This window comes from Bombina bombina, chromosome 5 (genome assembly GCF_027579735.1).
Source record: "Bombina bombina isolate aBomBom1 chromosome 5, aBomBom1.pri, whole genome shotgun sequence".
Classification (NCBI taxonomy): Eukaryota; Metazoa; Chordata; class Amphibia; order Anura; family Bombinatoridae; genus Bombina; species Bombina bombina.
This window is the reverse complement of record NC_069503.1, coordinates 1,077,089,443-1,077,116,700: the sequence shown is the minus strand read 5'-3', so window position 1 is coordinate 1,077,116,700 and position 27,258 is coordinate 1,077,089,443. Positions and strand designations below refer to the sequence as shown.

Here is a 27,258-nt window from a genome sequence, read left to right as displayed (position 1 = left end):
CTATAAAAGAATTGTCACCAGAGGGGTCTGTCGAGGGGGAAGTTATGCCGACTAACTCTCCCCACGTGTCGGACCCTTCGCCTCCCTCTCAAGGGACGCACGCTAATATGGCGCCAAGTACATCAGGGATGCCCATAGCGATTACTTTGCAGGACATGGCTGCAATCATGAATAATACCCTGTCACAGGTATTAGCCAGATTGCCTGAATTGAGAGGCAAGCGAGATAGCTCTGGGGTTAAACGAGATACAGAGCGCGTAGATGCTGTAAGAGCCATGTCTGATACTGCGTCACAATATGCAGAACCTGAGGACGGAGAGCTTCAGTCTGTGGGTGACGTCCCTGAATCGGGGAGACCTGATTCAGAGATTTCTAATTTTAAATTTAAGCTTGAGAACCTCCGTGTGTTACTTGGGGAGGTATTAGCTGCTCTGAATGACTGTGACACAATTGCAGTGCCAAAGAAATTGTGTAGGCTGGATAAATACTATGCAGTGCCGGTGAGTACTGATGTTTTTCCAATACCTAAAAGGCTTACAAAAATTATTAGTAAGGAGTGGGATAGACCCGGTGTGCCCTTTTCCCCACCTCCTATATTTAGAAAAATGTTTCCAATAGATGCCACTACACGGGACTTATGGCAGACAAGTCCCTAAGGTGGAGGGAGCAGTTTCTACTTTAGCAAAGCGTACCACTATCCCGGTTGAGGACAGTTGTGCTTTTTCAGATCCAATGGATAAAAAATTAGAGGGTTACCTTAACAAAATGTTTATTCAACAAGGTTTTATTTTACAGCCCCTTGCATGCATTGCGCCTGTCACTGCTGCGGCGGCGTTCTGGTTTGAGGCCCTGGAAGAGGCCATCCATACAGCTCCATTGACTGAAATTATTGACAAGCTTAGAACACTTAAGCTAGCTAACTCATTTGTTTCTGATGCCATTGTTCATTTGACTAAACTAACGGCTAAGAATTCCGGATTCGCCATCCAGGCGCGTAGGGCGCTATGGCTTAAATCCTGGTCAGCTGATGTGACTTCAAAGTCTAAATTACTTAACATTCCTTTCAAGGGGCAGACCTTATTCGGGCCTGGTTTGAAAGAAATTATTGCTGACATTACTGGAGGTAAGGGTCATAACCTTCCTCAGGACAGGGCCAAATCAAGGGCCAAACAGTCTAATTTTCGTGCCTTTCGAAATTTCAAGGCAGGTGCAGGATCAGCTCCCTCTACTTCAAAACAAGAGGGAACTTTTCCTCAATCTAAGCAGGCCTGGAAACCTACCCAGTCCTGGAACAAGGGCAAGCAGGACAGAAAGCCTGCTGCTGCCTCCAAGACAGCATGAAGGAGCGGCCCCCTATCCGACAACGGATCTAGTAGGGGGCAGACTCTCTCTCTTCGCCCAGGCGTGGGTAAGAGATGTTCAGGATCCCTGGGCGTTGGAGATCATATCTCAGGGATATCTTCTGGACTTCAAAGCTTCTCCCCCACAAGGGAGATTTCACCTTTCAAGATTATCTGCAAACCAGATAAAGAAAGAGGCATTGCTAAGCTGCGTGCAAGACCTCCTTGTAATGGGAGTGATCCATCCAGTTTCGCGGACGGAACAAGGACAGGGGTTTTATTCAAATCTGTTTGTGGTTCCCAAAAAAGAGGGAACCTTCAGACCAATTTTGGATCTAAAGATCCTAAACAAATTCCTCAGAGTTCCATCATTCAAGATGGAAACTATTTGAACCATTTTACCCATGATCCAAGAGGGTCAGTACATGACCACAGTGGACTTAAAGGATGCCTACCTTCACATTCCGATCCACAAGAATCATCATCGGTTCCTGAGGTTTGCCTTTCTAGACAGGCATTACCAGTTTGTAGCTCTTCCATTCGGGTTGGCTACAGCCCCAAGAATTTTTACAAAGGTTCTGGGCTCACTTCTGGCGGTTCTAAGACCGCGAAGCATAGCGGTGGCTCCTTACCTAGACGACATCCTGATACAGGCGTCAAGCTTTCAAATTGCCAAGTCTCATACAGAGATAGTTCTGGCATTTCTGAGGTCGCATGGGTGGAAAGTGAACGAAGAAAAGAGTTCTCTATCTCCTCTCACAAGGGTTTCCTTCCTAGGGACTCTGATAGATTCTATAGAAATTAAAATTTACCTGATGGAGTCCAGGTTATCAAAACTTCGAAATGCTTGCCATGTTCTTCACTCCATTCCGCGCCCCACGGTGGCTCAGTGCATGGAAGTAATCGGCTTAATGGTAGCGGCGATGGACATAGTGCCATTTGCGCGCCTGCATCTCAGACCGCTGCAATTATGCATGCTCAGTCAGTGGAATGGGGATTACACAGATTTGTCCCCTCTACTAAATCTGGATCAGGAAACCAGAGATTCTCTTCTCTGGTGGTTATCTCGGGTCCATCTGTCCAAAGGTATGACCTTTCGCAGGCCAGATTAGACCATTGTAACAACAGACGCCAGCCTTCTAGGTTGGGGTGCAGTCTGGAACTCCCTGAAGGCTCAGGGTTCATGGACTCAGGAGGAGAAACTCCTCCCAATAAATATTCTGGAGTTAAGAGCAATATTCAATGCTCTTCTAGCTTGGCCTCAGTTAGCAACACTGAGGTTCATCAGATTTCAGTCGGACAACATCACGACTGTGGCTTACATCATCCATCAAGGGGGGACCAGGAGTTCCCTAGCGATGTCAGAAGTCTCCAAGATAATTCGCTGGGCAGAGACTCACTCTTGCCACCTATCAGCGATCCATATCCCAGGGGTAGAGAACTGGGAGGAGGATTTCCTAAGTCGTCAGACTTTTCATTCGGGGGAGTGGGAACTCCATCCGGAGGTGTTTGCTCAATTGGTTCTCCATTGGGGCAAACCAGAACTGGATCTCATGGCGTCTCGCCAGAACGCCACGCTTCCTTGTTACGGATCCAGGTCCAGGGACCCAGAAGCGGCACTGATAGATGCTCTAGCAGCGCCTTGGTTCTTCAACCTGGCCTATGTGTTTCCACCGTTTCCTCTGCTCCCTCGTCTGATTGCCAAAATCAAACAGGAGAGAGCATCGGTGATATTGATAGCGCCTGCGTGGCCACGCAGGACCTGGTATGCAGACCTAGTGGACATGTCATCCTTTCCACCATGGACTCTGCCTCTGAGACAAGACCTTCTAATACAAGGTCCTTTCAATCATCCGAATCTACTTTCTCTGAGACTGACTGCATGGAGATTGAACGCTTGATCCTATCAAAGCGTGGCTTCTCCGAGTCAGTAATTGATACCTTAATACAGGCACGAAAGCCTGTCACCAGGAAAATTTACCACAAGATTTGGCGTAAATATCTTCATTGGTGTGAATCCAAGAATTACTCATGGAGTAGGGTTAGGATTCCTAAGATATTGTCCTTCCTCCAAGAGGGTTTGGACAAAGGACTAACAGCTAGTTCTTTAAAGGGACAGATTTCTGCTCTGTCTATTCTTTTACACAAGCGTCTGGCAGAAGTTCCAGACGTTCAGGCATTTTGTCAGGCTTTAGTTAGAATTAAGCCTGTGTTTAAACCTGTTGCTCCCCCATGGAGCTTAAACTTGGTTCTTAAAGTTCTTCAAGGGGTTCCGTTTGAACCCCTTCATTCTATTGATATCAAACTTCTATCATGGAAAGTTCTTTTTCTGATGGCTATTTCCTCGGCTCGAAGAGTCTCTGAGTTATCTGCCTTACATTGTGATTCTCCTTATCTGATCTTTCATTCAGATAAAGTAGTTCTGCGTACAAAACCTGGGTTTTTACCTAAGGTGGTTTCTACCAAGATAAAGAAAGAGGCATTCCTAAGCTGCGTGCAAGACCTCCTTGTAATGGGAGTGATCCATCCAGTTTCGCGGACGGAACAAGGACAGGGGTTTTATTCAAATCTGTTTGTGGTTCCCAAAAAAGAGGGAACCTTCAGACCAATTTTGGATCTAAAGATCCTAAACAAATTCCTCAGAGTTCCATCATTCAAGATGGAAACTATTTGAACCATTTTACCCATGATCCAAGAGGGTCAGTACATGACCACAGTGGACTTAAAGGATGCCTACCTTCACATTCCGATCCACAAGAATCATCATCGGTTCCTGAGGTTTGCCTTTCTAGACAGGCATTACCAGTTTGTAGCTCTTCCATTCGGGTTGGCTACAGCCCCAAGAATTTTTACAAAGGTTCTGGGCTCACTTCTGGCGGTTCTAAGACCGCGAGGCATAGCGGTGGCTCCTTACCTAGACGACATCCTGATACAGGCGTCAAGCTTTCAAATTGCCAAGTCTCATACAGAGATAGTTCTGGCATTTCTGAGGTCGCATGGGTGGAAAGTGAACGAAGAAAAGAGTTCTCTATCTCCTCTCACAAGGGTTTCCTTCCTAGGGACTCTGATAGATTCTATAGAAATTAAAATTTACCTGATGGAGTCCAGGTTATCAAAACTTCGAAATGCTTGCCATGTTCTTCACTCCATTCCGCGCCCCACGGTGGCTCAGTGCATGGAAGTAATCGGCTTAATGGTAGCGGCGATGGACATAGTGCCATTTGCGCGCCTGCATCTCAGACCGCTGCAATTATGCATGCTCAGTCAGTGGAATGGGGATTACACAGATTTGTCCCCTCTACTAAATCTGGATCAGGAAACCAGAGATTCTCTTCTCTGGTGGTTATCTCGGGTCCATCTGTCCAAAGGTATGACCTTTCGCAGGCCAGATTAGACCATTGTAACAACAGACGCCAGCCTTCTAGGTTGGGGTGCAGTCTGGAACTCCCTGAAGGCTCAGGGTTCATGGACTCAGGAGGAGAAACTCCTCCCAATAAATATTCTGGAGTTAAGAGCAATATTCAATGCTCTTCTAGCTTGGCCTCAGTTAGCAACACTGAGGTTCATCAGATTTCAGTCGGACAACATCACGACTGTGGCTTACATCATCCATCAAGGGGGGACCAGGAGTTCCCTAGCGATGTCAGAAGTCTCCAAGATAATTCGCTGGGCAGAGACTCACTCTTGCCACCTATCAGCGATCCATATCCCAGGGGTAGAGAACTGGGAGGAGGATTTCCTAAGTCGTCAGACTTTTCATCCGGGGGAGTGGGAACTCCATCCGGAGGTGTTTGCTCAATTGGTTCTCCATTGGGGCAAACCAGAACTGGATCTCATGGCGTCTCGCCAGAATGCCACGCTTCCTTGTTACGGATCCAGGTCCAGGGACCCAGAAGCGGCACTGATAGATGCTCTAGCAGCGCCTTGGTTCTTCAACCTGGCCTATGTGTTTCCACCGTTTCCTCTGCTCCCTCGTCTGATTGCCAAAATCAAACAGGAGAGAGCATCGGTGATATTGATAGCGCCTGCGTGGCCACGCAGGACCTGGTATGCAGACCTAGTGGACATGTCATCCTTTCCACCATGGACTCTGCCTCTGAGACAAGACCTTCTAATACAAGGTCCTTTCAATCATCCGAATCTACTTTCTCTGAGACTGACTGCATGGAGATTGAACGCTTGATCCTATCAAAGCGTGGCTTCTCCGAGTCAGTAATTGATACCTTAATACAGGCACGAAAGTCTGTCACCAGGAAAATTTACCACAAGATTTGGCGTAAATATCTTCATTGGTGTGAATCCAAGAATTACTCATGGAGTAGGGTTAGGATTCCTAGGATATTGTCCTTTCTCCAAGAGGGTTTGGACAAAGGACTATCAGCTAGTTCTTTAAAGGGACAGATTTCTGCTCTGTCTATTCTTTTACACAAGCGTCTGGCAGAAGTTCCAGACGTTCAGGCATTTTGTCAGGCTTTAGTTAGAATTAAGCCTGTGTTTAAACCTGTTGCTCCCCCATGGAGCTTAAACTTGGTTCTTAAAGTTCTTCAAGGGGTTCCGTTTGAACCCCTTCATTCTATTGATATCAAACTTCTATCATGGAAAGTTCTTTTTCTGATGTCTATTTCCTCGGCTCGAAGAGTCTCGGAGTTATCTGCCTTACATTGTGATTCTCCTTATCTGATCTTTCATTCAGATAAAGTAGTTCTGCGTACAAAACCTGGGTTTTTACCTAAGGTGGTTTCTAACAAGATAAAGAAAGAGGCATTCCTAAGCTGCGTGCAAGACCTCCTTGTAATGGGAGTGATCCATCCAGTTTCGCGGACGGAAGAAGGACAAGGGTTTTATTCAAATCTGTTTGTGGTTCCCAAAAAAGAGGGAACCTTCAGACCAATTTTGGATCTAAAGATCCTAAACAAATTCCTCAGAGTTCCATCATTCAAGATGGAAACTATTTGAACCATTTTACCCATGATCCAAGAGGGTCAGTACATGACCACAGTGGACTTAAAGGATGCCTACCTTCACATTCCGATCCACAAGAATCATCATCGGTTCCTGAGGTTTGCCTTTCTAGACAGGCATTACCAGTTTGTAGCTCTTCCATTCGGGTTGGCTACAGCCCCAAGAATTTTTACAAAGGTTCTGGGCTCACTTCTGGCGGTTCTAAGACCGCGAGGCATAGCGGTGGCTCCTTACCTAGACGACATCCTGATACAGGCGTCAAGCTTTCAAATTGCCAAGTCTCATACAGAGATAGTTCTGGCATTTCTGAGGTCGCATGGGTGGAAAGTGAACGAAGAAAAGAGTTCTCTATCTCCTCTCACAAGGGTTTCCTTCCTAGGGACTCTGATAGATTCTATAGAAATGAAAATTTACCTGATGGAGTCCAGGTTATCAAAACTTCGAAATGCTTGCCATGTTCTTCACTCCATTCCGCGCCCCACGGTGGCTCAGTGCATGGAAGTAATCGGCTTAATGGTAGCGGCGATGGACATAGTGCCATTTGCGCGCCTGCATCTCAGACCGCTGCAATTATGCATGCTCAGTCAGTGGAATGGGGATTACACAGATTTGTCCCCTCTACTAAATCTGGATCAGGAAACCAGAGATTCTCTTCTCTGGTGGTTATCTCGGGTCCATCTGTCCAAAGGTATGACCTTTCGCAGGCCAGATTAGACCATTGTAACAACAGACGCCAGCCTTCTAGGTTGGGGTGCAGTCTGGAACTCCCTGAAGGCTCAGGGTTCATGGACTCAGGAGGAGAAACTCCTCCCAATAAATATTCTGGAGTTAAGAGCAATATTCAATGCTCTTCTAGCTTGGCCTCAGTTAGCAACGCTGAGGTTCATCAGATTTCAGTCGGACAACATCACGACTGTGGCTTACATCATTCATCAAGGGGGGACCAGGAGTTCCCTAGCGATGTCAGAAGTCTCCAAGATAATTCGCTTGCCAGAGACTCACTCTTGCCACCTATCAGCGATCCATATCCCAGGGGTAGAGAACTGGGAGGCGGATTTCCTAAGTCGTCAGACTTTTCATCCGGGGGAGTGGGAACTCCATCCGGAGGTGTTTGCTCAATTGGTTCTCCGTTGGGGCAAACCAGAACTGGATCTCATGGCGTCTCGCCAGAACGCCAAGCTTCCTTGTTACGGATCCAGGTCCAGGGACCCAGAAGCGGCACTGATAGATGCTCTAGCAGCGCCTTGGTTCTTCAACCTGGCCTATGTGTTTCCACCGTTTCCTCTGCTCCCTCGTCTGATTGCCAAAATCAAACAGGAGAGAGCATCGGTGATATTGATAGCGCCTGCGTGGCCACGCAGGACCTGGTATGCAGACCTAGTGGACATGTCATCCTTTCCACCATGGACTCTGCCTCTGAGACAAGACCTTCTAATACAAGGTCCTTTCAATCATCCGAATCTACTTTCTCTGAGACTGACAGCATGGAGATTGAACGCTTGATCCTATCAAAGCGTGGCTTCTCCGAGTCAGTAATTGATACCTTAATACAGGCACGAAAGCCTGTCACCAGGAAAATTTACCACAAGATTTGGCGTAAATATCTTCATTGGTGTGAATCCAAGAATTACTCATGGAGTAGGGTTAGGATTCCTAGGATATTGTCCTTTCTCCAAGAGGGTTTGGACAAAGGACTATCAGCTAGTTCTTTAAAGGGACAGATTTCTGCTCTGTCTATTCTTTTACACAAGCGTCTGGCAGAAGTTCCAGACGTTCAGGTATTTTGTCAGGCTTTAGTTAGAATTAAGCCTGTGTTTAAACCTGTTGCTCCCCCATGGAGCTTAAACTTGGTTCTTAAAGTTCTTCAAGGGGTTCCGTTTGAACCCCTTCATTCTATTGATATCAAACTTCTATCATGGAAAGTTCTTTTTCTGATGGCTATTTCCTCGGCTCGAAGAGTCTCGGAGTTATCTGCCTTACATTGTGATTCTCCTTATCTGATCTTTCATTCAGATAAAGTAGTTCTGCGTACAAAACCTGGGTTTTTACCTAAGGTGGTTTCTAACAAGAATATCAATCAAGAGATTGTTGTTCCATCATTATGCCCTAATCCTTCTTCAAAGAAGGAACGTCTTTTGCATAATCTAGACGTAGTCCGTGCATTGAAGTTTTACTTGCAGGCTACTAAAGATTTTAGCCAAACATCTCACCTGTTTGTTATTTTCTCTGGACAGAGGAGAGGTCAAAAGGCCTCGGCAACCTCTCTTTCTTTTTGGCTTCGGAGTATAATCCGTTTAGCATATGAGACTGCTGGACAGCAGCCCCCTGAAAGAATTACAGCTCATTCTACTAGAGCTGTGGTTTCCACCTGGGCCTTTAAAAATTAGGCCTCTGTTAAACAGATTTGCAAGGCTGCGACTTGGTCTTCGCTTCATACCTTTTCAAAATTTTACAAATTTGATACTTTTGCTTCTTCGGAGGCTGTTTTTGGGAGAAAGGTTCTACAGGCAGTGGTTCCTTCCGTTTAAGTTCCTGCCTTGTCCCTCCCATCATCCGTGTACTTAAGCTTTGCTATTGGTATCCCACAAGTAATGGATGATCCGTGGACTGGATACACTACAAGAGAAATAAATTTATCAGGTAAGCATAAATTATGTTTTTTTGCAGTACAGCGGTCCCACCCCTTGCTCTCTCTCTCCCCCCCTCTCTTTTGCTCTCTCTCTCTCTCCCCTCTCTTTTGCTCTCTCTTTCTCCCCTCTCTTTTGCTCTCTCTTTCTCCCCTCTCTTTTGCTCTCTCTTTCTCCCCTCTCTTTTGCTCTCTCTCTCACTCTCTCTCTCTCTCTCTCCCCTCTCTTTTACTCTCTCTTTTACTCTCTCTTTTATTCTCTCTCCCCCCTCTCTTTTGCTCTCTCTCTCCCCCCTCTCTTTTGTGCTCTCTCTCCCCCTCTCTTTTGCTCTCTCGTTCCCCCTCTCTTTTGTGCTCTCTCCCCCTTTCTTTTGTGCTCTCTCCCCCTCTTTTGCGCTCTCTCCCCCTCTCTTTTGTGCACTCTCCCCCTCTCTTTTGTGCACTATCCCCCTCTCTTTTGCTGTCTCTCTCCCCCCTCTCTTTTGCTGTCTCTCTCCCCCCTCTCTTTTGCTGTCTCTCTCCCCCCTCTCTTTTGTGCTCTCTCCCCCCTCTCTTTTGTGCTCTCTCCCCCCTCTCTTTTGCTGTCTCTGTCCGCCCTCTCTTTTGCTGTCTCTCTCCCCCCTCTCTTTTGATGTCTCTCTCCCCCCTCTCTTTTGCTGTCTCTCTCCCCCCTCTCTTTTGCTGTCTCTCTCTCCCTCTCTCTATCCCCCCTCTTCTGCACTCTCTATACCTACCTCTTTAGAGCTCTCTGTCTCTTAGCAGCCGTCCCCGGTATCTGGCCCCGCCCTCGTCACACCCGGCCCTGCCTGCGTCACGCCCGGACCCGTCTGCATCACATCCGACCACGCCCACATCACGCCCGACCACGCCCACATTGCACCCGTACGGCCACGTCCACGTTGCACCTGTCCGGTCATACCCACTCCGCACCCGCCCGGCCACGCCCACTCCATCACACGACGCCAGGTTAGTTGGAAGGCCAGTTGTGTTTGTCCTCGCACGCAGTCTCTACTGCGCATGACAGCTTCGGACAAACACACTTGGCCTTTTATTATATAGGTTAAAAAATGCTAAAAAAATGCTAATAAAAATAAAAAAAAGCCCTGTATACAAATAGGAGAGAAAGGAGCTAGGTATTATATACTTGTTATACTAGGAAAGTCCTTGGACTCTTTTTCCTCCTTCTTTCTTTTAGGCTCCTTTTGGGATGCACAATCCAAATGCAGCTCCTCTCTTACTTCACAGCAAAGTAATCAAAATCCTAGAAGAACAAAGCAGAGGGCGCTTCATATGCATGTAAGTTTTTAAATAAACAGTGCAGTGTACAGGGTACTCACAATATGCAGCAGCACTCTGTTGTGCTGATAGGCGCGTTCTGGAGACTCCAGCTCACTGCACAGTGGTTATCAGCTCCCTTCCAGAAGGTCAAGTAGGCAAGATTTAACATATGTAGACCAGAGGCAAGTGTTAAAACATCAAAATAATTTTTAATATAAAACTGTTTTAGGATAAAACAATTGTTTTAAAATTTGAGGGTTGAAACATTCATTCAGAGCCCCATTAAAATGCAACGCGTTTCTCCGCTAGTACAGCAGTTTCCTCAGGCATGTGTTAAATCTTGACTACTTGACCTTCTGGAAAGGAGCTGATAACCACTGTGCAGTGAGCTGGAGTCTCCAGAACGCGCCTTTCAGCACAACAGAGTGCTGCTGCATATTGTGAGTACCCTGTATGCATATTACACTGCACTGTTTATTTGAAAACTTATATGCACATGAAGTGCCCTCTGCTTTGTTCGTCTATAATCTAAAGACAAAATTGTAGTTTCTGGATGCATTATATCATCCAATCTGCCATCTTCTTAAGGCCTCAAAGTACAATCTTAATTCCTGGTATATACAGTAACAGATATCTGACTTGTGTTCACTTTTGTAGCAGAATGTGCCAGATGAAACTTAAAGCTAAAGTCATGGTGGTAGCTAATATTACCAGTGCTCTTGTTGCATCAAATGGTGGAAAATGGTAGCTCTACAGCTACCATTTGCGCTTTGGCATTTAAGCTGGGCAATACTGGGTCTTAATGATTTTCAAAAGCACAGGATGCTAAATTGTTCTTTCTTCAAAATATTTGAGCTACTCCTCTGGGCAGTGTGTCCTGTGAAGGTTATCCTTTGTGTCCAGAGATACATTTAGTTTCCAAAGTTAAAGATCTCAAATGTAAGTGAGAGGTTTTGGCAGATCTTAATATGTAGCTTACAATCAAGTACGAGATCTTGCCTACTTAAGCCTTGTAAACAAAACAAAATACTTGATAATGTTCAAGAATGCTCTGTTAGTTATATTTTGTCATGGTACCAGTATCCATAGATACTGTTCAACACATCTCTTCATGATCATATATTTTTCCTAAGATATGGTGAGTCCACGGCTTCATCACTTACTGTTGGTAATATCACTCCTGGGCAGCAGGAGGCAAAGAGCACCACAGCCAATCTGTTAAGTATTACTCCCCTACCCACAAACCCCAGTCATTCTCTTTGCCTTCGGTGCAAGGAGGAGGTGAAGTTTTGGTGTCTGAAAAAGACTGGGTTTATTTAACTAATGTACCCTTTACAAGGATACTGACATGCAGGGAGCAGGCACTTAGATGTGACTAGAGACAGGGGTATTACTTTTAATGGTATCAAAGTGTAATGCTTTTAATTTATTTGTGGTTTCAGCTAGAAAGCTTCTAGTTTTTAGCACATTTGTGTTGAGGTGATCCACATAACTGCTTACTAGACATACGCAGTTTTGATGTTTTCCTGTACATTGGGGGAAACGATGTTTGCAGAAATATTTTCTCATACACTGTTTTATTTATGGGCTGAGAAGTTTATGCCTTTAGACGCTATGGCCTCTAGGATTCTTTGCAGCAACAATGTTTGTTTTTTATTGTTGCCTCTACTATTTTTCACGCCGATCCTTTGTCTTCGTTTTTAATCTAATTTCGGCCGTCCGCCATGACTTCTGGGCGGGAAGAGACGCTGCTGAGAGTGTAAGCACGCACTTAATGGCAGCACTGTTTCCTCATTGGCTGGTCACGTGACCCGTTTTTCTCCGCCTTGATTTAAGAGTCAATTGCGGAGTAGCATCTCACATATAGTTTGCAATTTCGATCGGTCCGTTGTGCTTCCAGGACTATGTTAGGCTGGGTAAGCGGATTAAGTGAAATGCAGAGGTTTTTTTATCAAGATCAATATGATACAATACGATGCAATATGCCTACTTCAGTCAGAGCTTATGTGTTAGAATTGGTTTGGTTTTTTCTAGCTTAGTGCTAGTATTGCTCTCGAAAGCCCTACCAGTGTTATTAAAGTTACCATAATTACATGTTTACATACATGTATGGTTAAATAAAAGTTTTATTTTGCATCAAGAACATCTCTACGTTTTGTTCTTTATGTTATGTATTATAGCACATATTGTTGCCTAAATGAAATTCTGTGTTGCTTGCCTAGCTACAATCTATCATATCGAGATAGGCCACTGAACCCAATGTCTCTCAGGTTGATGTTGTTCAGGCTATGCCACAGCTTAGAGTTTATCTGCCGGCAGAAGTTGCTTCACAGGTATCTTCAGTGGTATCTGTGGCATTATCTGCTTTTTCCTTACTCAAGGGAATACGCAAGAGGGGAATTAGAGATTCAGATAATAAGGTTTCTGCTCCGTTTTCTGCTACTCAGACAGTCTTCCTCATAAGGATATGTCGGTAGCCTCTGAGGGTGAAAGCTCAGTTTCGGACAGTATAATTCCTTCATTTGATGCTGAAGTGGTAACCTTCAGTTTTTAGCTTGTATACCTTCTTGTATTGTTAAAGGAGGTTTTGGCTACTGTGGATGACTCCGATACTTTTGTCGCTGTCAACCTGGGAAATCTAGTAAACTTAATTTATACTAGGATTTCTCGGTGGAAGTTTTTGTTTCCAAACCGTGCAAGGAGATTTTTTCTCAGGAATGGGAGTAGTCAGGGATTCCCAATGTCACCTGTCTCCTGTCTTTAAATAAATATTTCCTGTCGTCTCCATTTAATATCATGTCGCATGGTGCTTAAGTAGAAGGGGCCATTTCTACTCGGGCTTTGACAACTAAGATCCCTATAGAGGATAACTGCTCTTTTAACGATCTAGGGACAAGCTGGTGGCTTATTTGGTAGTGCCACTGTGTCAAGTGCGGCATCTTTTTGGTGTGGCAGCTGATCTGATTCTATTTTGACAGAGACTTTAGGTGGACATCCAGGTCAGAATTTCGGCTTTTAAGCTAGCCAATTCTTTTATTCCTCAGGCTACCATATAATATATTAAGCTGGGAGCCATGATATCTGGCTTTGCTATGTTAGCTGCTGGGAGTTATGGCTTAAACCTCTAAACTTCTGACGCTCCTTTACAAGGGTAATACCTTGTTTGATTCTGTTCTGGCAGATTTATTTCTGATATACGGGTGGAAATGGGGCTTTTCTACCACAATACAAGATGAATAGACTTACAGGATGTCACAGTAGAAACATACAGCTGAGTCTTGATCAGCTTGAAGGGTTTGCCCCCGATCCAGTATCGGATTAAGTCGTGGGCTCAATTTCTCTGTTTTATTCAGATACGGGATGTCCCAGATAGCCTGCAGACATAGTAGCTCAGAGTTACTAAATAGAATTGAAATCTTTCCTCCTAGAGGTGAGTTTCTCCTCTTTCGTTTATCTGCTGTCCAGATGAAAGAGAGGCATTTTGAATTACGTTTTGGATCTTTCCTACCTGGGTGTGATCTCGGCAAGGAGGATTCTTGTCCTATTCTAGACCTAAAGTGTCTCAAAAGTTCTCAGGGTGCCATCCTTTTTAGTGAAAGCCATTGGTTTCATTTTTCCCTTGGTCCTAGAGGGTCAGTTTATGACAACCATAAACCAGAAGGATGCGTATCTTTTAGTTTCTGAGATTTGCCTTCTGACTTTCCTTTGGCCTTGCCAATGTTCCCAGAATTGTTCTCAAAGGTTTTGGGGGTTCTCTTGGCAGTGATCAGGTATCAGGGTATTGAAGTGGCTCCATACCTGGATGACTTTTAGGTTCAGGTGCCATTTTTTTCTGCAAGCAGACTCTAATTCCCACGGGGGAAATTAGCTCCTTTGTTTCAGCTACAGGGGTAGTTTCCTTAGGGATCATAATAGTTTCCCTACCTATGTGAATATTTCTGACAGAGGTCAGAAAATTAAGGTTTCTTTCCTCTTGCCTCTTTCTGCAGTCTATTGTTTTAGACATCAGTGGCTCAATGTTTGGAGGTATTTGTTCTGATGGACATCATCCCTTTGCTCAATCTCATTTGTGTGTTTGGCAATTTTGCATGCTCAGTTAGCGGAACGGAGATCATACAATCTCAGAGGATAAACACTGTCTCCCGTGTTGGGTTTCTCAGGAGCATCTGTTTCAAAGGGCACATGCTTCCAATATATTTTCTGGGTCATAGTGACCATGGACGTCAGCCTATTGGGCTGAGTTGTTGTAGTGTGGGTCTCGTTAAGGGCACTTGGACCATGGTAGGAGTCTGCTCTCTTTATAAAACCTTAGAGTTGAGAGCGATTTCCAATGCTCTGATGGCTTGACCTCGGTTGTCCATCGACCGGTTTATCCGGGTTCCAGTCGGACCATGTCCTCAGTTTACATCAGCCACTAGGAAGAAATGATGAATTCCATAGCATTGAAGGAGGTGGCTCGGATTGTTCAGTGGGCAGAAGCTCACAATTGCTGTCTATCTGCCACCCACATTCCAGGTGTGGTCATCTGGGAAGCGGACTTTTTAAACAGACAGACATTTCATCCCGGGGAGTGGGCTCCCCATCCGGAGGTGTTTCCAGGTTATCCCTCAAATGGGGGATGCCGGAGTTGGATCAGAGGGCGTCTCAGCAGAACGCCAAGCTGTCAAGGTTTAATTCAAGGTCAAGAGATCTGCAGGCCGCTCTAATAGATGCTCTGGCGATTTCTTGGGATTTTAGGCTGGCTTACCTGTTTTATCCTTTTGCTCCTCTTCCGTGAGTCTTTGCTCGTATCAAGCAGGAGAGAGCATCGGTATTTCTAATAGTCCCTGCGTGGCCTCGCAGGATCTAGTATGTGGACTTGGTGAGGATGTTCTCTCTTCCCCTTGGAGGTTGACTCTGAGGAAGGACCTTCTAATTCAGGGTCCATTCCTTCATTCAAATCTTGTTTCTCTGAAGCTATTTGCTTGGAGATTGAAGGCTTAGGTCTGGCTAAGCGTGGATATTCTGAGTCGGTCATTGAGACCTTGATTCAGGCTCGCAAGCCTGTTACTAGAATGATTTACCATAAGGTATGGTGTAAATACCTTTGTTGGTGTGAATCCAAGGACTACTCTTGGAGTAGGGTTAGGATTTTGTCTTTTTTCTACAAGAAGATCTGGAGAAGGGATTGTCAGTCAGTCCTCTGAAGGGTCAGATTTCTGCTTTATCTATTTTGCTGCATAAGCGTCTGGCGGATGTGCCAGATGTGCAATCTGTTTATCAGGCCTGTGTTTAAAGGGACATAATACTCATATGCTAAATCCCTTGAAACTGATGCAGTATAACTGTAAAAAGCTGACAGGAAAATATCACTTGAGCATCTCTATGTAAAAAAACAAGATATTTTACCTCACAATTTCCTCAGCTCAGCAGAGTAAGTTCTGTGTAAAAAGTTATACTCAGCTGCTCCCAGCTGCAGGTTAAAAAAAAATAAAAAATGAACAGCAGCCAATCAGCATCAGCAGTGCTGAGGTCATGAACTCTTTTACTGTGATCTCATGAGATTTGACTTAACTCTCATGAGAATTCATTGTTACACTGAATAGGGAAATAAGATGAGAGTGCATGAGGCTCATCCTTTCAGCTGTCCCAGGACAGACATAATAATATGCTGCTTAGAAATCCTTTACAATGGGATGTGGCTACTGAGGAACTTTTGAGGTAAATATCTTTCTTTTTTACATAGAGATGTTCAGGTGATATTTTCTAGTCAGTTTTTTACAGCTATGCTGCATCACTTTCAAGTGCTTAAACATTTGGGTATTATGGCCCTTTAAGTATGTTGCTCCTCCTTGGAGCCTTAACCTTGTTCTTACAGTTTTACAGCAGGTTCTGTTTGAGCCAATGCTTTCCATAGATATTAAGTTGTTATCTTGGAAGGTTTTGTTTCTTATTGCTATCTCTTCTGCAAAATGAAAGGGATAGGAAAGTCAAAATTAAACTTGCATGATTCAGATAGAGCATGTAATTTTAAGACACCTTTAAATTCACTTATATTTTCAAATGTGCTTTGTTCTCTTGGTATCTCTTGTTGAAAAAGAATTTGCACATATCTTACACTAGTGGGAGCTAGCTGCTGATTGGTGCCTGCACACATGTGTCTCTTGTAATTGGTTACTACAGGGAGTGCAGAATTATTAGGCAAGTTGTATTTTTGAGGATTAATTTTATTATTGAACAACAACCATGTTCTCAATGAACCCAAAAAACTCATTAATATCAAAGCTGAATAGTTTTGGAAGTAGTTTTTAGTTTGTTTTTAGTTATAGCTATTTTAGGGGAATATCTGTGTGTGCAGGTGACTATTACTGTGCATAATTATTAGGCAACTTAACAAAAAACAAATATATACCCATTTCAATTATTTATTTTTACCAGTGAAACCAATATAACATCTCAACATTCACAAATATACATTTCTGACATTCAAAAACAAAACAAAAACAAATCAGTGACCAATATAGCCACCTTTCTTTGCAAGGACACTCAAAAGCCTGCCATCCATGGATTCTGTCAGTGTTTTGATCTGTTCACCATCAACATTGCGTGCAGCAGCAACCACAGCCTCCCAGACACTGTTCAGAGAGGTGTACTGTTTTCCCTCCTTTTTAAATCTCACATTTGATGATGGACCACAGGTTCTCAATGGGGTTCAGATCAGGTGAACAAGGAGGCCATGTCATTAGATTTTCTTCTTTTATACCCTTTCTTGCCAGCCACGCTGTGGAGTACTTGGACGCATGTGATGGAGCATTGTCCTGCATGAAAATTATGTTTTTCTTGAAGGATGCAGACTTCTTCCTGTACCACTGCTTGAAGAAGGTGTCTTCCAGAAACTGGCAGTAGGACTGGGAGTTGAGCTTGACTCCATCCTCAACCCGAAAAGGCCCCACAAGCTCATCTTTGATGATACCAGCCCAAACCAGTACTCCACCTCCACCTTGCTGGCGTCTGAGTCGGACTGGAGCTCTCTGCCCTTTACCAATCCAGCCACGGGCCCATCCATCTGGCCCATCAAGACTCACTCTCATTTCATCAGTCCATAAAACCTTAGAAAAATCAGTCTTGAGATATTTCTTGGCCCAGTCTTGACGTTTCAGCTTGTGTGTCTTGTTCAGTGGTGGTCGTCTTTCAGCCTTTCTTACCTTGGCCATGTCTCTGAGTATTGCACACCTTGTGCTTTTGGGCACTCCAGTGATGTTGCAGCTCTGAAATATGGCCAAACTGGTGGCAAGTGGCATCTTGGCAGTTGCACGCTTGACTTTTCTCAGTTCATGGGCAGTTATTTTGCGCCTTGGTTTTTCCACACGCTGCTTGCGACCCTGTTGTCTATTTTGAATGAAACGCTTGATTGTTCGATGATCACGCTTCAGAAGCTTTGCAATTTTAAAAGTGATGCATCCCTCTGCAAGATATCTCACTATTTTTGACTTTTCTGAGCCTGTCAAGTCCTTCTTTTGACCCATTTTGCCAAAGGAAAGGAAGTTGCCTAATAATTATGCACACCTGATATAGGGTGTTGCTGTCATTAGACCACACCCCTTCTCATTACAGAGATGCACATCACCTAATATGCTTAATTGGTAGTAGGCTTTCGAGCCTATACAGCTTAGAGTAAGACAACATGCATAAAGAGGATGATGTGGTCAAAATACTCATTTGCCTAATAATTCTGCACTCCCTGTAGATGTGTTCAGCTAGCTGCCAGTAATGCAAAATTGTTCCTTCAGCAAAGGATAACAAGATAATTTGGGGGTTTCCTGTCCCTTTAAGCTTTCATGTTTCAAACTGAGCATGTGATTTTAAAAACTTTCTAATTTACTTATTATTATATTTGATTATCATTCTCTTGGAATCCTTTGTTGAAGAGTAGGCTCAGAAGCAGCAATGCACTACTGGGAGCTAGCTGAACTAATCTGGTTATCAAAAGTCAAGAGGCATGTGTGCATATTCACCATTCGGCAGCTAGATTCCAGAAGTTTATTGCTTCTTTTAAGCCTACCTATGTATGTTTGTCAACAAAGGATACAAAGAAAACAACATATATTTGCTAAGATAATTAAATACTGATCTGAATTATGAAAGTTTATTTTTGATTTTACTGTCACTTTAAACAATGGTATGGTCATGGGCAAATGCAAATTTGGGTCACAATAATATTAATTATTCTTCTGCAGACATATCTATTAAAACACCCATATATCTCAGAAGCAGCAGTTTGTAATTATTTCCTGAAGACACTTAGGACTTTTTTTTTAGCTGTTTGATTAGATGTTACTACTTTAACTATTTACTATACATTTTTTATTTTTTTGCAGAAATCTTTAAGATTCACATTTTCCACACAGATAAAATGATATACCTAGGTTTAATTTACCTAAAAGCAGCATTCACATGAGTACAAGTGAAAAAGGGGCAGTTATACAATCTCTCTGTAAAAGAAAAGCACAAAATGTGTTTTTTGAGACGTAAAAAAAATTGTATATTAAAAAAATGAGAACCATGATAAAAAGGGGAATTAAATTGTGATACTTACATTTTGTTTTGTGTTTTTTTCTATTTTAGCACAGGACCCACAAAGACTACATTAGGTCCCAGAGTTCTGCCCAAACTACCTCAAAAAGGTAAGTCGTTCTAGGTTGAGGATAGTAGATCATAATAATTTTTAATTACATATTTGCGTTAAAAGACTTGGTGGATATTCGTGAGCCAGCTAAAGTTACAATTCAGAATTGGGCTTTAATCTTGCACTTAATTTAATTAAATTAAAAACAGCTAATGTTTTTTATCTGCAGCTTCCGAGTGGTACTTTACCTACGTGTTTAACCATTTGAACATTAAAATGGTAACATTATACACCCTATTAGGTCTTAGCTTTAACCTGTAGCTTGACCTGGTGAATAATTGCAGAAGTTGAAACGCCATAGTATTCTTAGTTTCATTTATTTGAAAAATACAAATAATATATAAAAATAATTACATATCATTTCCATGTTTTGGCTCCAAATATATGTGGGTACCAAGACTACTACCATGCCTTTGTCCTCTTCCCAGATCATTCATCTTTCTCAATAAACACCTCTCTCTAGTGCACCTCACAAAACTGCTCTCTGATAGCCCTAGCATTAACTGCTCTCTGATAGCCCTAGCATTAACTGCTCTCTGATAGCCCTAGCACTAACTGCTCTCTGATAGCCCTACCATTGACTGCTCTCTAATAGCCCTAGCATTAACTGCTCTCTGATAGCCCTACCATTGACTGCTCTCTAATAGCCCTAGCATTAACTGCTCTCTGATAGCCCTAGCATTAACTGCTCTCTGATAGCCCTAGCATTAACTGCTCTCTGATAGCCCTAGCATTAACTGCTCTCTGATTGCCCTAGCATTAACTGCTCTCTGATAGCCCTAGCATTAACTGCTCTCTGATAGCCCTAGCATTAACTGCTCTCTGATAGCCCTAGCATTAACTGCTCTCTGATAGCCCTAGCATTAACTGCTCTCTGATAGCCCTAGCATTAACTGCTCTCTGATTGCCCTAGCATTAACTGCTCTCTGATAGCCCTAGCATTAACTGCTCTCTGATAGCCCTAGCATTAACTGCTCTCTGATAGCCCTAGCATTGACTGCTCTCTGATAGCCCTAGCATTAACTGCTCTCTGATAGCCCTAGCATTAGCTGCTCTCTGATAGCCCTAGCACTAACTGCTCTCTGATAGCCCTAGCATTAACTGCTCTCTGATAGCCCTAGCATTAACTGCTCTCTGATAGCCCTAGCATTAACTGCTCTCTGATAGCCCTAGCATTAACTGCTCTCTGATAGCCCTAGCATTAACTGCTCTCTGATAGCCCTAGCATTAACTGCTCTCTGATAGCCCTAGCATTAACTGCTCTCTGATAGCCCTAGCATTAACTGCTCTCTGATAGCCCTAGCATTAACTGCTCTCTGATAGCCCTAGCATTAGCTGCTCTCTGATAGCCCTAGCATTAACTGCTCTCTGATTGCCCTAGCATTGACTGCTCTCTGATAGCCCTAGCATTAACTGCTCTCTGATAGCCCTAGCATTAACTGCTCTCTGATAGCCCTAGCATTAACTGCTCTCTGATAGCCCTAGCATTAACTGCTCTCTGATAGCCCTAGCATTGACTGCTCTCTGATAGCCCTAGCATTAACTGCTCTCTGATAGCCCTAGCATTAACTGCTCTCTGATAGCCCTAGCATTAACTGCTCTCTGATAGCCCTAGCATTAACTGCTCTCTGATAGCCCTAGCCTTAACTGCTCTCTGATAGCCCTAGCATTAACTGCTCTCTGATAGCCCTAGCATTAACTGCTCTCTGATACCCTAGCATTAACTGCTCTCTGATAGCCCTAGCATTAACTGCTCTCTGATAGCCCTAGCATTAACTGCTCTCTGATAGCCCTAGCATTAACTGCTCTCTGATAGCCCTAGCATTAACTGCTCTCTGATAGCCCTAGCATTAGCTGCTCTCTGATAGCCCTAGCATTAACTGCTCTCTGATTGCCCTAGCATTGACTGCTCTCTGATAGCCCTAGCATTAACTGCTCTCTGATAGCCCTAGCATTAACTGCTCTCTGATAGCCCTAGCATTAACTGCTCTCTGATAGCCCTAGCCTTAACTGCTCTCTGATAGCCCTAGCATTAACTGCTCTCTGATAGCCCTAGCATTAACTGCTCTCTGATAGCCCTAGCATTAACTGCTCTCTGATAGCCCTAGCATTAACTGCTCTCTGATAGCCCTAGCATTAACTGCTCTCTGATAGCCCTAGCATTAACTGCTCTCTGATAGCCCTAGCATTAACTGCTCTCTGATAGCCCTAGCATTAACTGCTCTCTGATAGCCCTAGCATTAACTGCTCACTAATAGCCCTAGCATTAACTGCTCTCTGATAGCCCTAGAATTAACTGCTCTCTGATAGCCCTAGCATTAACTGCTCTCTGATAGCCCTAGCATTAACTGCTCTCTGATAGCCCTAGCATTAACTGCTCTCTGATAGCCCTAGCATTAACTGCTCTCTGATAGCCCTAGCATTAACTGCTCTCTGATAGCCCTAGCATTAACTGCTCACTAATAGCCCTAGCATTAACTACTCTCTGATAGCCCTAGAATTAACTGCTCTCTGATAGCCCTAGCATTAACTGCTCTCTGATAGCCCTAGCATTAACTGCTCTCTGATAGCCCTAGCATTAACTGCTCTCTGATAGCCCTAGCATTAACTGCTCTCTGATAGCCCTAGCATTAACTGCTCTCTGATAGCCCTAGCATTAACTGCTCTCTGATAGCCCTAGCATTAACTGCTCTCTGATAGCCCTAGCATTGACTGTTCTCTGATAGCCCCGGCATTAACTGCTCTCTGATAGCCCTAGCATTAACTGCTCTCTGATAGCCCTAGCATTAACTGCTCTCTGATAGCCCTAGCATTAACTGCTCTCTGATAGCCCTAGCATTAACTGCTCTCTGATAGCCCTAGCATTGACTGCTCTCTGATAGCCGTAGCATTAACTGCTCTCTGATAGCCGTAGCATTAACTTCTCTCTGATAGCCCTAGCATTAACTGCTCTCTGATAGCCCTAGCATTAACTGCTCTCTGATAGCCCTAGCATTAACTGCTCTCTGATAGCCCTAGCATTAACTGCTCTCTGATAGCCCTAGCATTAACTGCTCTCTGATAGCCCTAGCATTAACTGCTCTCTGATAGCCCTAGCACTAACTGCTCTCTGATAGCCCTAGCATTGACTGCTCTCTGATAGCCCTAGCATTAACTGCTCTCTGATAGCCCTAGCATTAACTGCTCTCTGATAGCCCTAGCATTAACTGCTCTCTGATAGCCCTAGCATTAACTGCTCTCTGATAGCCCTAGCATTAACTGCTCTCTGATAGCCCTAGCATTAACTGCTCTCTGATAGCCCTAGCATTAACTGCTCTCTGATAGCCCTAGCATTAACTGCTCTCTGATAGCCCTAGCATTAACTGCTCTCTGATAGCCCTAGCATTAACTGCTCTCTGATAGCCCTAGCATTAACTGCTCTCTGATAGCCCTAGCATTAACTGCTCTCTGATAGCCCTAGCATTAACTGCTCTCTGATAGCCCTAGCATTAACTGCTCTCTGATAGCCCTAGCATTAACTGCTCTCTGATAGCCCAGGCATTAACTGCTCTCTGATAGCCCTAGCATTAACTGCTCTCTGATAGCCCTAGCATTAACTGCTCTCTGATAGCCCTAGCATTAACTGCTCTCTGATAGCCCTAGCATTAACTGCTCTCTGATAGCCCTAGCATTAACTGCTCTCTGATAGCCCTAGCATTAACTGCTCTCTGATAGCCGTAGCATTAACTGCTCTCTGATAGCCCTAGCATTGACTGCTCTCTGATAGCCCTAGCATTAACTGCTCTCTGATAGCCCTAGCATTAACTGCTCTCTGATAGCCCTAGCATTAACTGCTCTCTGATAGCCCTAGCATTAACTGCTCTCTGATAGCCCTAGCATTAACTGCTCTCTGATAGCCCTAGCATTAACTGCTCTCTGATAGCCCTAGCATTAACTGCTCTCTGATAGCCGTAGCATTAAATGCTCTCTGATAGCCCTAGCATTAACTGCTCTCTGATAGCCCTAGCATTGAGTACTCTCTGATAGCCCTAGCATTAATTGCTCTCTGATAGCCCTAGCATTAACTGCTCTCTGATAGCCCTAGCATTGACTACTCTCTGATAGCCCTAGCATTAACTGCTCTCTGATAGCCCTAGCATTAACTGCTCTCTGATAGCCCTAGCATTAACTGCTCTCTGATAGCCCTAGCATTAACTACTCTCTGATAGCCCTAGCATTAACTGCTCTCTGATAGCCCTAGCATTGACTGCTCTCTGATAGCCCTAGCATTAACTGCTCTCTGATAGCCCTAGTATTAACTGCTCTCTGATAGCCCTAGCATTAACTGCTCTCTGATAGCCCTAGCATTAACTGCTCTCTGATAGCCCCGGCATTAACTACTCTCTGATAGCCCTAGCATTAACTGCTCTCTGATAGCCCTAGCATTAACTGCTCTCTGATAGCCCTAGCATTGACTGCTCTCTGATAGCCCTAGCATTAACTGCTCTCTGATAGCCCTAGCATTAACTGCTCTCTGATAGCCGTAGCATTAACTGCTCTCTGATAGCCCTAGCATTAACTGCTCTCTGATAGCCGTAGCATTAACTGCTCTCTGATAGCCCTAGCATTAACTGCTCTCTGATAGCCCTAGCATTAACTGCTCTCTGATAGCCCTAGCATTAACTGCTCTCTGATAGCCCTAGCATTAACTGCTCTCTGATAGCCCTAGCATTAACTGCTCTCTGATAGCCCTAGCATTACCTGCTCTCTGATAGCCCTAGCATTAACTGCTCTCTGATAGCCGTAGCATTAACTGCTCTCTGATAGCCCTAGCATTGACTGCTCTCTGATAGCCCTAGCATTAACTGCTCTCTGATAGCCCTAGCATTAACTGCTCTCTGATAGCCCTAGCATTAACTGCTCTCTGATAGCCCTAGCATTAACTGCTCTCTGATAGCCCTAGCATTAACTGCTCTCTGATAGCCCTAGCATTAACTGCTCTCTGATAGCCCTAGCATTAACTGCTCTCTGATAGCCCTAGCATTAACTGCTCTCTGATAGCCCTAGCATTGACTGCTCTCTGATAGCCCTAGCATTAACTGCTCTCTGATAGCCCTAGCATTAACTGCTCTCTGATAGCCCTAGCATTAACTGCTCTCTGATAGCCCTAGCATTAACTGCTCTCTGATAGCCCTAGCATTAACTGCTCTCTGATAGCCCTAGCATTAACTGCTCTCTGATAGCCCTAGCATTAACTGCTCTCTGATAGCCCTAGCATTAACTGCTCTCTGATAGCCCTAGCATTACCTGCTCTCTGATAGCCCTAGCATTAACTGCTCTCTGATAGCCCTAGCATTAACTGCTCTCTGATAGCCGTAGCATTAACTGCTCTCTGATAGCCCTAGCATTACCTGCTCTCTGATAGCCCTAGCATTAACTGCTCTCTGATAGCCCTAGCATTAACTGCTCTCTGATAGCCCTAGCATTAACTGCTCTCTGATAGCCCTAGCATTGACTGCTCTCTGATAGCCCTAGCATTAACTGCTCTCTGATAGCCCTAGCATTAACTGCTCTCTGATAGCCCTAGCATTAACTGCTCTCTGATAGCCCTAGCATTAATTGCTCTCTGATAGCCCTAGCATTAACTGCTCTCTGATAGCCCTAGCATTAACTGCTCTCTGATAGCCCTAGCATTGACTACTCTCTGATACCCTAGCATTAACTGCTCTCTGATAGCCCTAGCATTAACTGCTCTCTGATAGCCCTAGCATTGACTACTCTCTGATACCCTAGCATTAACTGCTCTCTGATAGCCCTAGCATTAACTACTCTCTGATAGCCCTAGCATTAACTGCTCTCTGATAGCCCTAGCATTACCTGCTCTCTGATAGCCCTAGCATTAACTGCTCTCTGATAGCCCTAGCATTAACTGCTCTCTGATAGCCCTAGCATTAACTGCTCTCTGATAGCCCTAGCATTAATTGCTCTCTGATAGCCCTAGCATTAACTGCTCTCTGATAGCCCTAGCATTAACTGCTCTCTGATAGCCCTAGCATTGACTGCTCTCTGATATCCCTAGCATTAACTGCTCTCTGATAGCCCTAGCATTGACTGCTCTCTGATAGCCCTAGCATTGACTGCTCTCTGATAGCCCTAGCATTAACTGCTCTCTGATAGCCCTAGCATTAACTGCTCTCTGATAGCCCTAGCATTAACTGCTCTCTGATAGCCCTAGCATTAACTGCTCTCTGATAGCCCTAGCATTACCTGCTCTCTGATAGCCCTAGCATTACCTGCTCTCTGATAGCCCTAGCATTGACTGCTCTCTGATAGCCCTAGCATTGACTGCTCTCTGATAGCCCTAGCATTGACTGCTCTCTGATAGCCCTAGCATTGACTGCTCTCTGATAGCCCTAGCATTAACTGCTCTCTGATAGCCCTAGCATTAACTGCTCTCTGATAGCCCTAGCATTAACTGCTCTCTGATAGCCCTTGCATTAACTGCTCTCTGATAGCCCTAGCATTAACTGCTCTCTGATAGCCCTAGCATTAACTGCTCTCTGATAGCCCTTGCATTAACTGCTCTCTGATAGCCCTAGCATTAACTGCTCTCTGATAGCCCTTGCATTAACTGCTCTCTGATAGCCCTAGCATTAACTGCTCTCTGATAGCCCTAGCATTGACTGCTCTCTGATAGCCCTAGCATTAACTGCTCTCTGATAGCCCTAGCATTGACTGCTCTCTGATAGCCCTAGCATTAACTGCTCTCTGATAGCTCTAGCATTGAGGATCCCTTTCTAATAATCATTTATGGAAATTGATTGAACCATGTTTACTAAATGCCTTTATCTATTACTTCCCTATCTAATTAATTTTCTATTTTTATTTCATGTTTTCTTCCCTATAGCGCTTCTGTTCTCACATCCTCCATTCCTGTTTTTTTGTTTCCAAATCTTATCCTCCACAACTTTTTTCTTCTGCAACTCTTTCCCCAATCTTCTGCCTTCTTGCCTAGTCTTTCTCTCTTTCCTACCTGCCCAATTTTACTTCTCATTTGCACATTTCTGTCCCCCATCCCAATTTCTGAAGTCACCACACTGGTCACCTCTGCCTTTGCTAATATGTATGCCTAAAAAGCTAATTTCATAGAGGATGGTTTAAACTGGAAAACAATTGAACACACTTAATGAGAAAATCTGAATACACAAATTAGTTTGGGATTAAAATTCTAGATTCACATATTTTCTTGTATGATAGATAACAACAAGTAATGTAATTACTCGGCTAATAGTATTGCTACATAAAGCATTGCATTTCTTTATGGCCGTGAGTAAATTATATATTTGCTGTATTAAAACTAATTTCTTGCTTTAATTTGAAGTGGCACTTAGGAAAATAGACACCACACATCATCTCTCGATGGACAAATATAACCCTCCACAAGAAATCTTCCAGAAATCTCCACAGTCTGTTGACTTGCCACCCAAACCACATATTGGTGACCTTCCACCCAAACCACAGCCTTCTGAATTTGCACAGAAGCCACACACTGGAGAATTACCACCAAAACCAGGAGAACTGCCTCCTAAACCTCAGTTAGGGGATCTGCCACCTAAACCACAACTTGCAGACTTACCTCCAAAGCCGAAAGATCTTCCACCCAAGCCCATCCTTGGTGACATGTTGAGTAAGACACCTGTAGGAGAAACACATACTAAGCCGCATCATCTGGAAATAAACCAGAACACTCAGCCATTGGATACTGCCCAGAACTCACACCATGCTGATCAAACTCCTGTACAGAAGCAAGTAACTGAACCTACCAGTGATGGTCCACCACCCTTGCCAGAGACTCCTGTGCCACTTCCTAGGAAAATCAATACAGTAAGTATCAAATGTTCACTACAAAGGGTTCTCACGTCCTTTCTATTGTGTCTTCACCTATTTTGGAAAGGCTTTTACTTAACAGAAATGGTATATCTGTAAAGACTAAAGCATTACACGTGCATTTGCTATGCTGTGCCAATAGTTCAATGCATAGCAGATTATGATACTTGCAGTAAATACGAATGTACAGAAGCCTCATGACAAGTGTAGGTCATTCAGTATATTATATGCAACTGCTAAATAAACAAGCTATGATGTTTGTAGGTATCTGACAGAAACAGCACTCAATTTGATGTAAAAAAGTGTAATGCTTTGTTTCCATATTTCTCTACTAAACTGACTTTTAACAAAATAGATCTTTTTTATTTTTTTCCTAACATAATAACATACATGGCCTTTTTTTTGTTTTGTTTTTAGAGGTAGGATCCATCGTATTGTTCCAATTTACTTCTATTGTCAAATTTACTTGATGATACTTTTTGTTGAAGAAAATACCTACTGTGGTTAGCTGTTGTGCACAT

At 43.9% G+C, this 27,258-nt stretch overlaps 1 protein-coding gene across 4 annotated transcripts in view; it reads left to right on the top strand.

The window, feature by feature from the left end:
* ASAP1 (ArfGAP with SH3 domain, ankyrin repeat and PH domain 1) overlaps positions 1–27,258 on the top strand; it is a 722,698-nt gene that overhangs the window by 692,018 nt on the left and 3,422 nt on the right. For all 4 annotated transcript variants that reach the window (XM_053715362.1, XM_053715363.1, XM_053715364.1 and 1 more), the window contains 2 exons: positions 18,811–18,869; positions 26,232–26,734. In XM_053715362.1, coding sequence (XP_053571337.1) covers positions 18,811–18,869; positions 26,232–26,734 — 562 coding nt within the window. The remainder of the gene's footprint in view (positions 1–18,810; positions 18,870–26,231; positions 26,735–27,258) is intronic.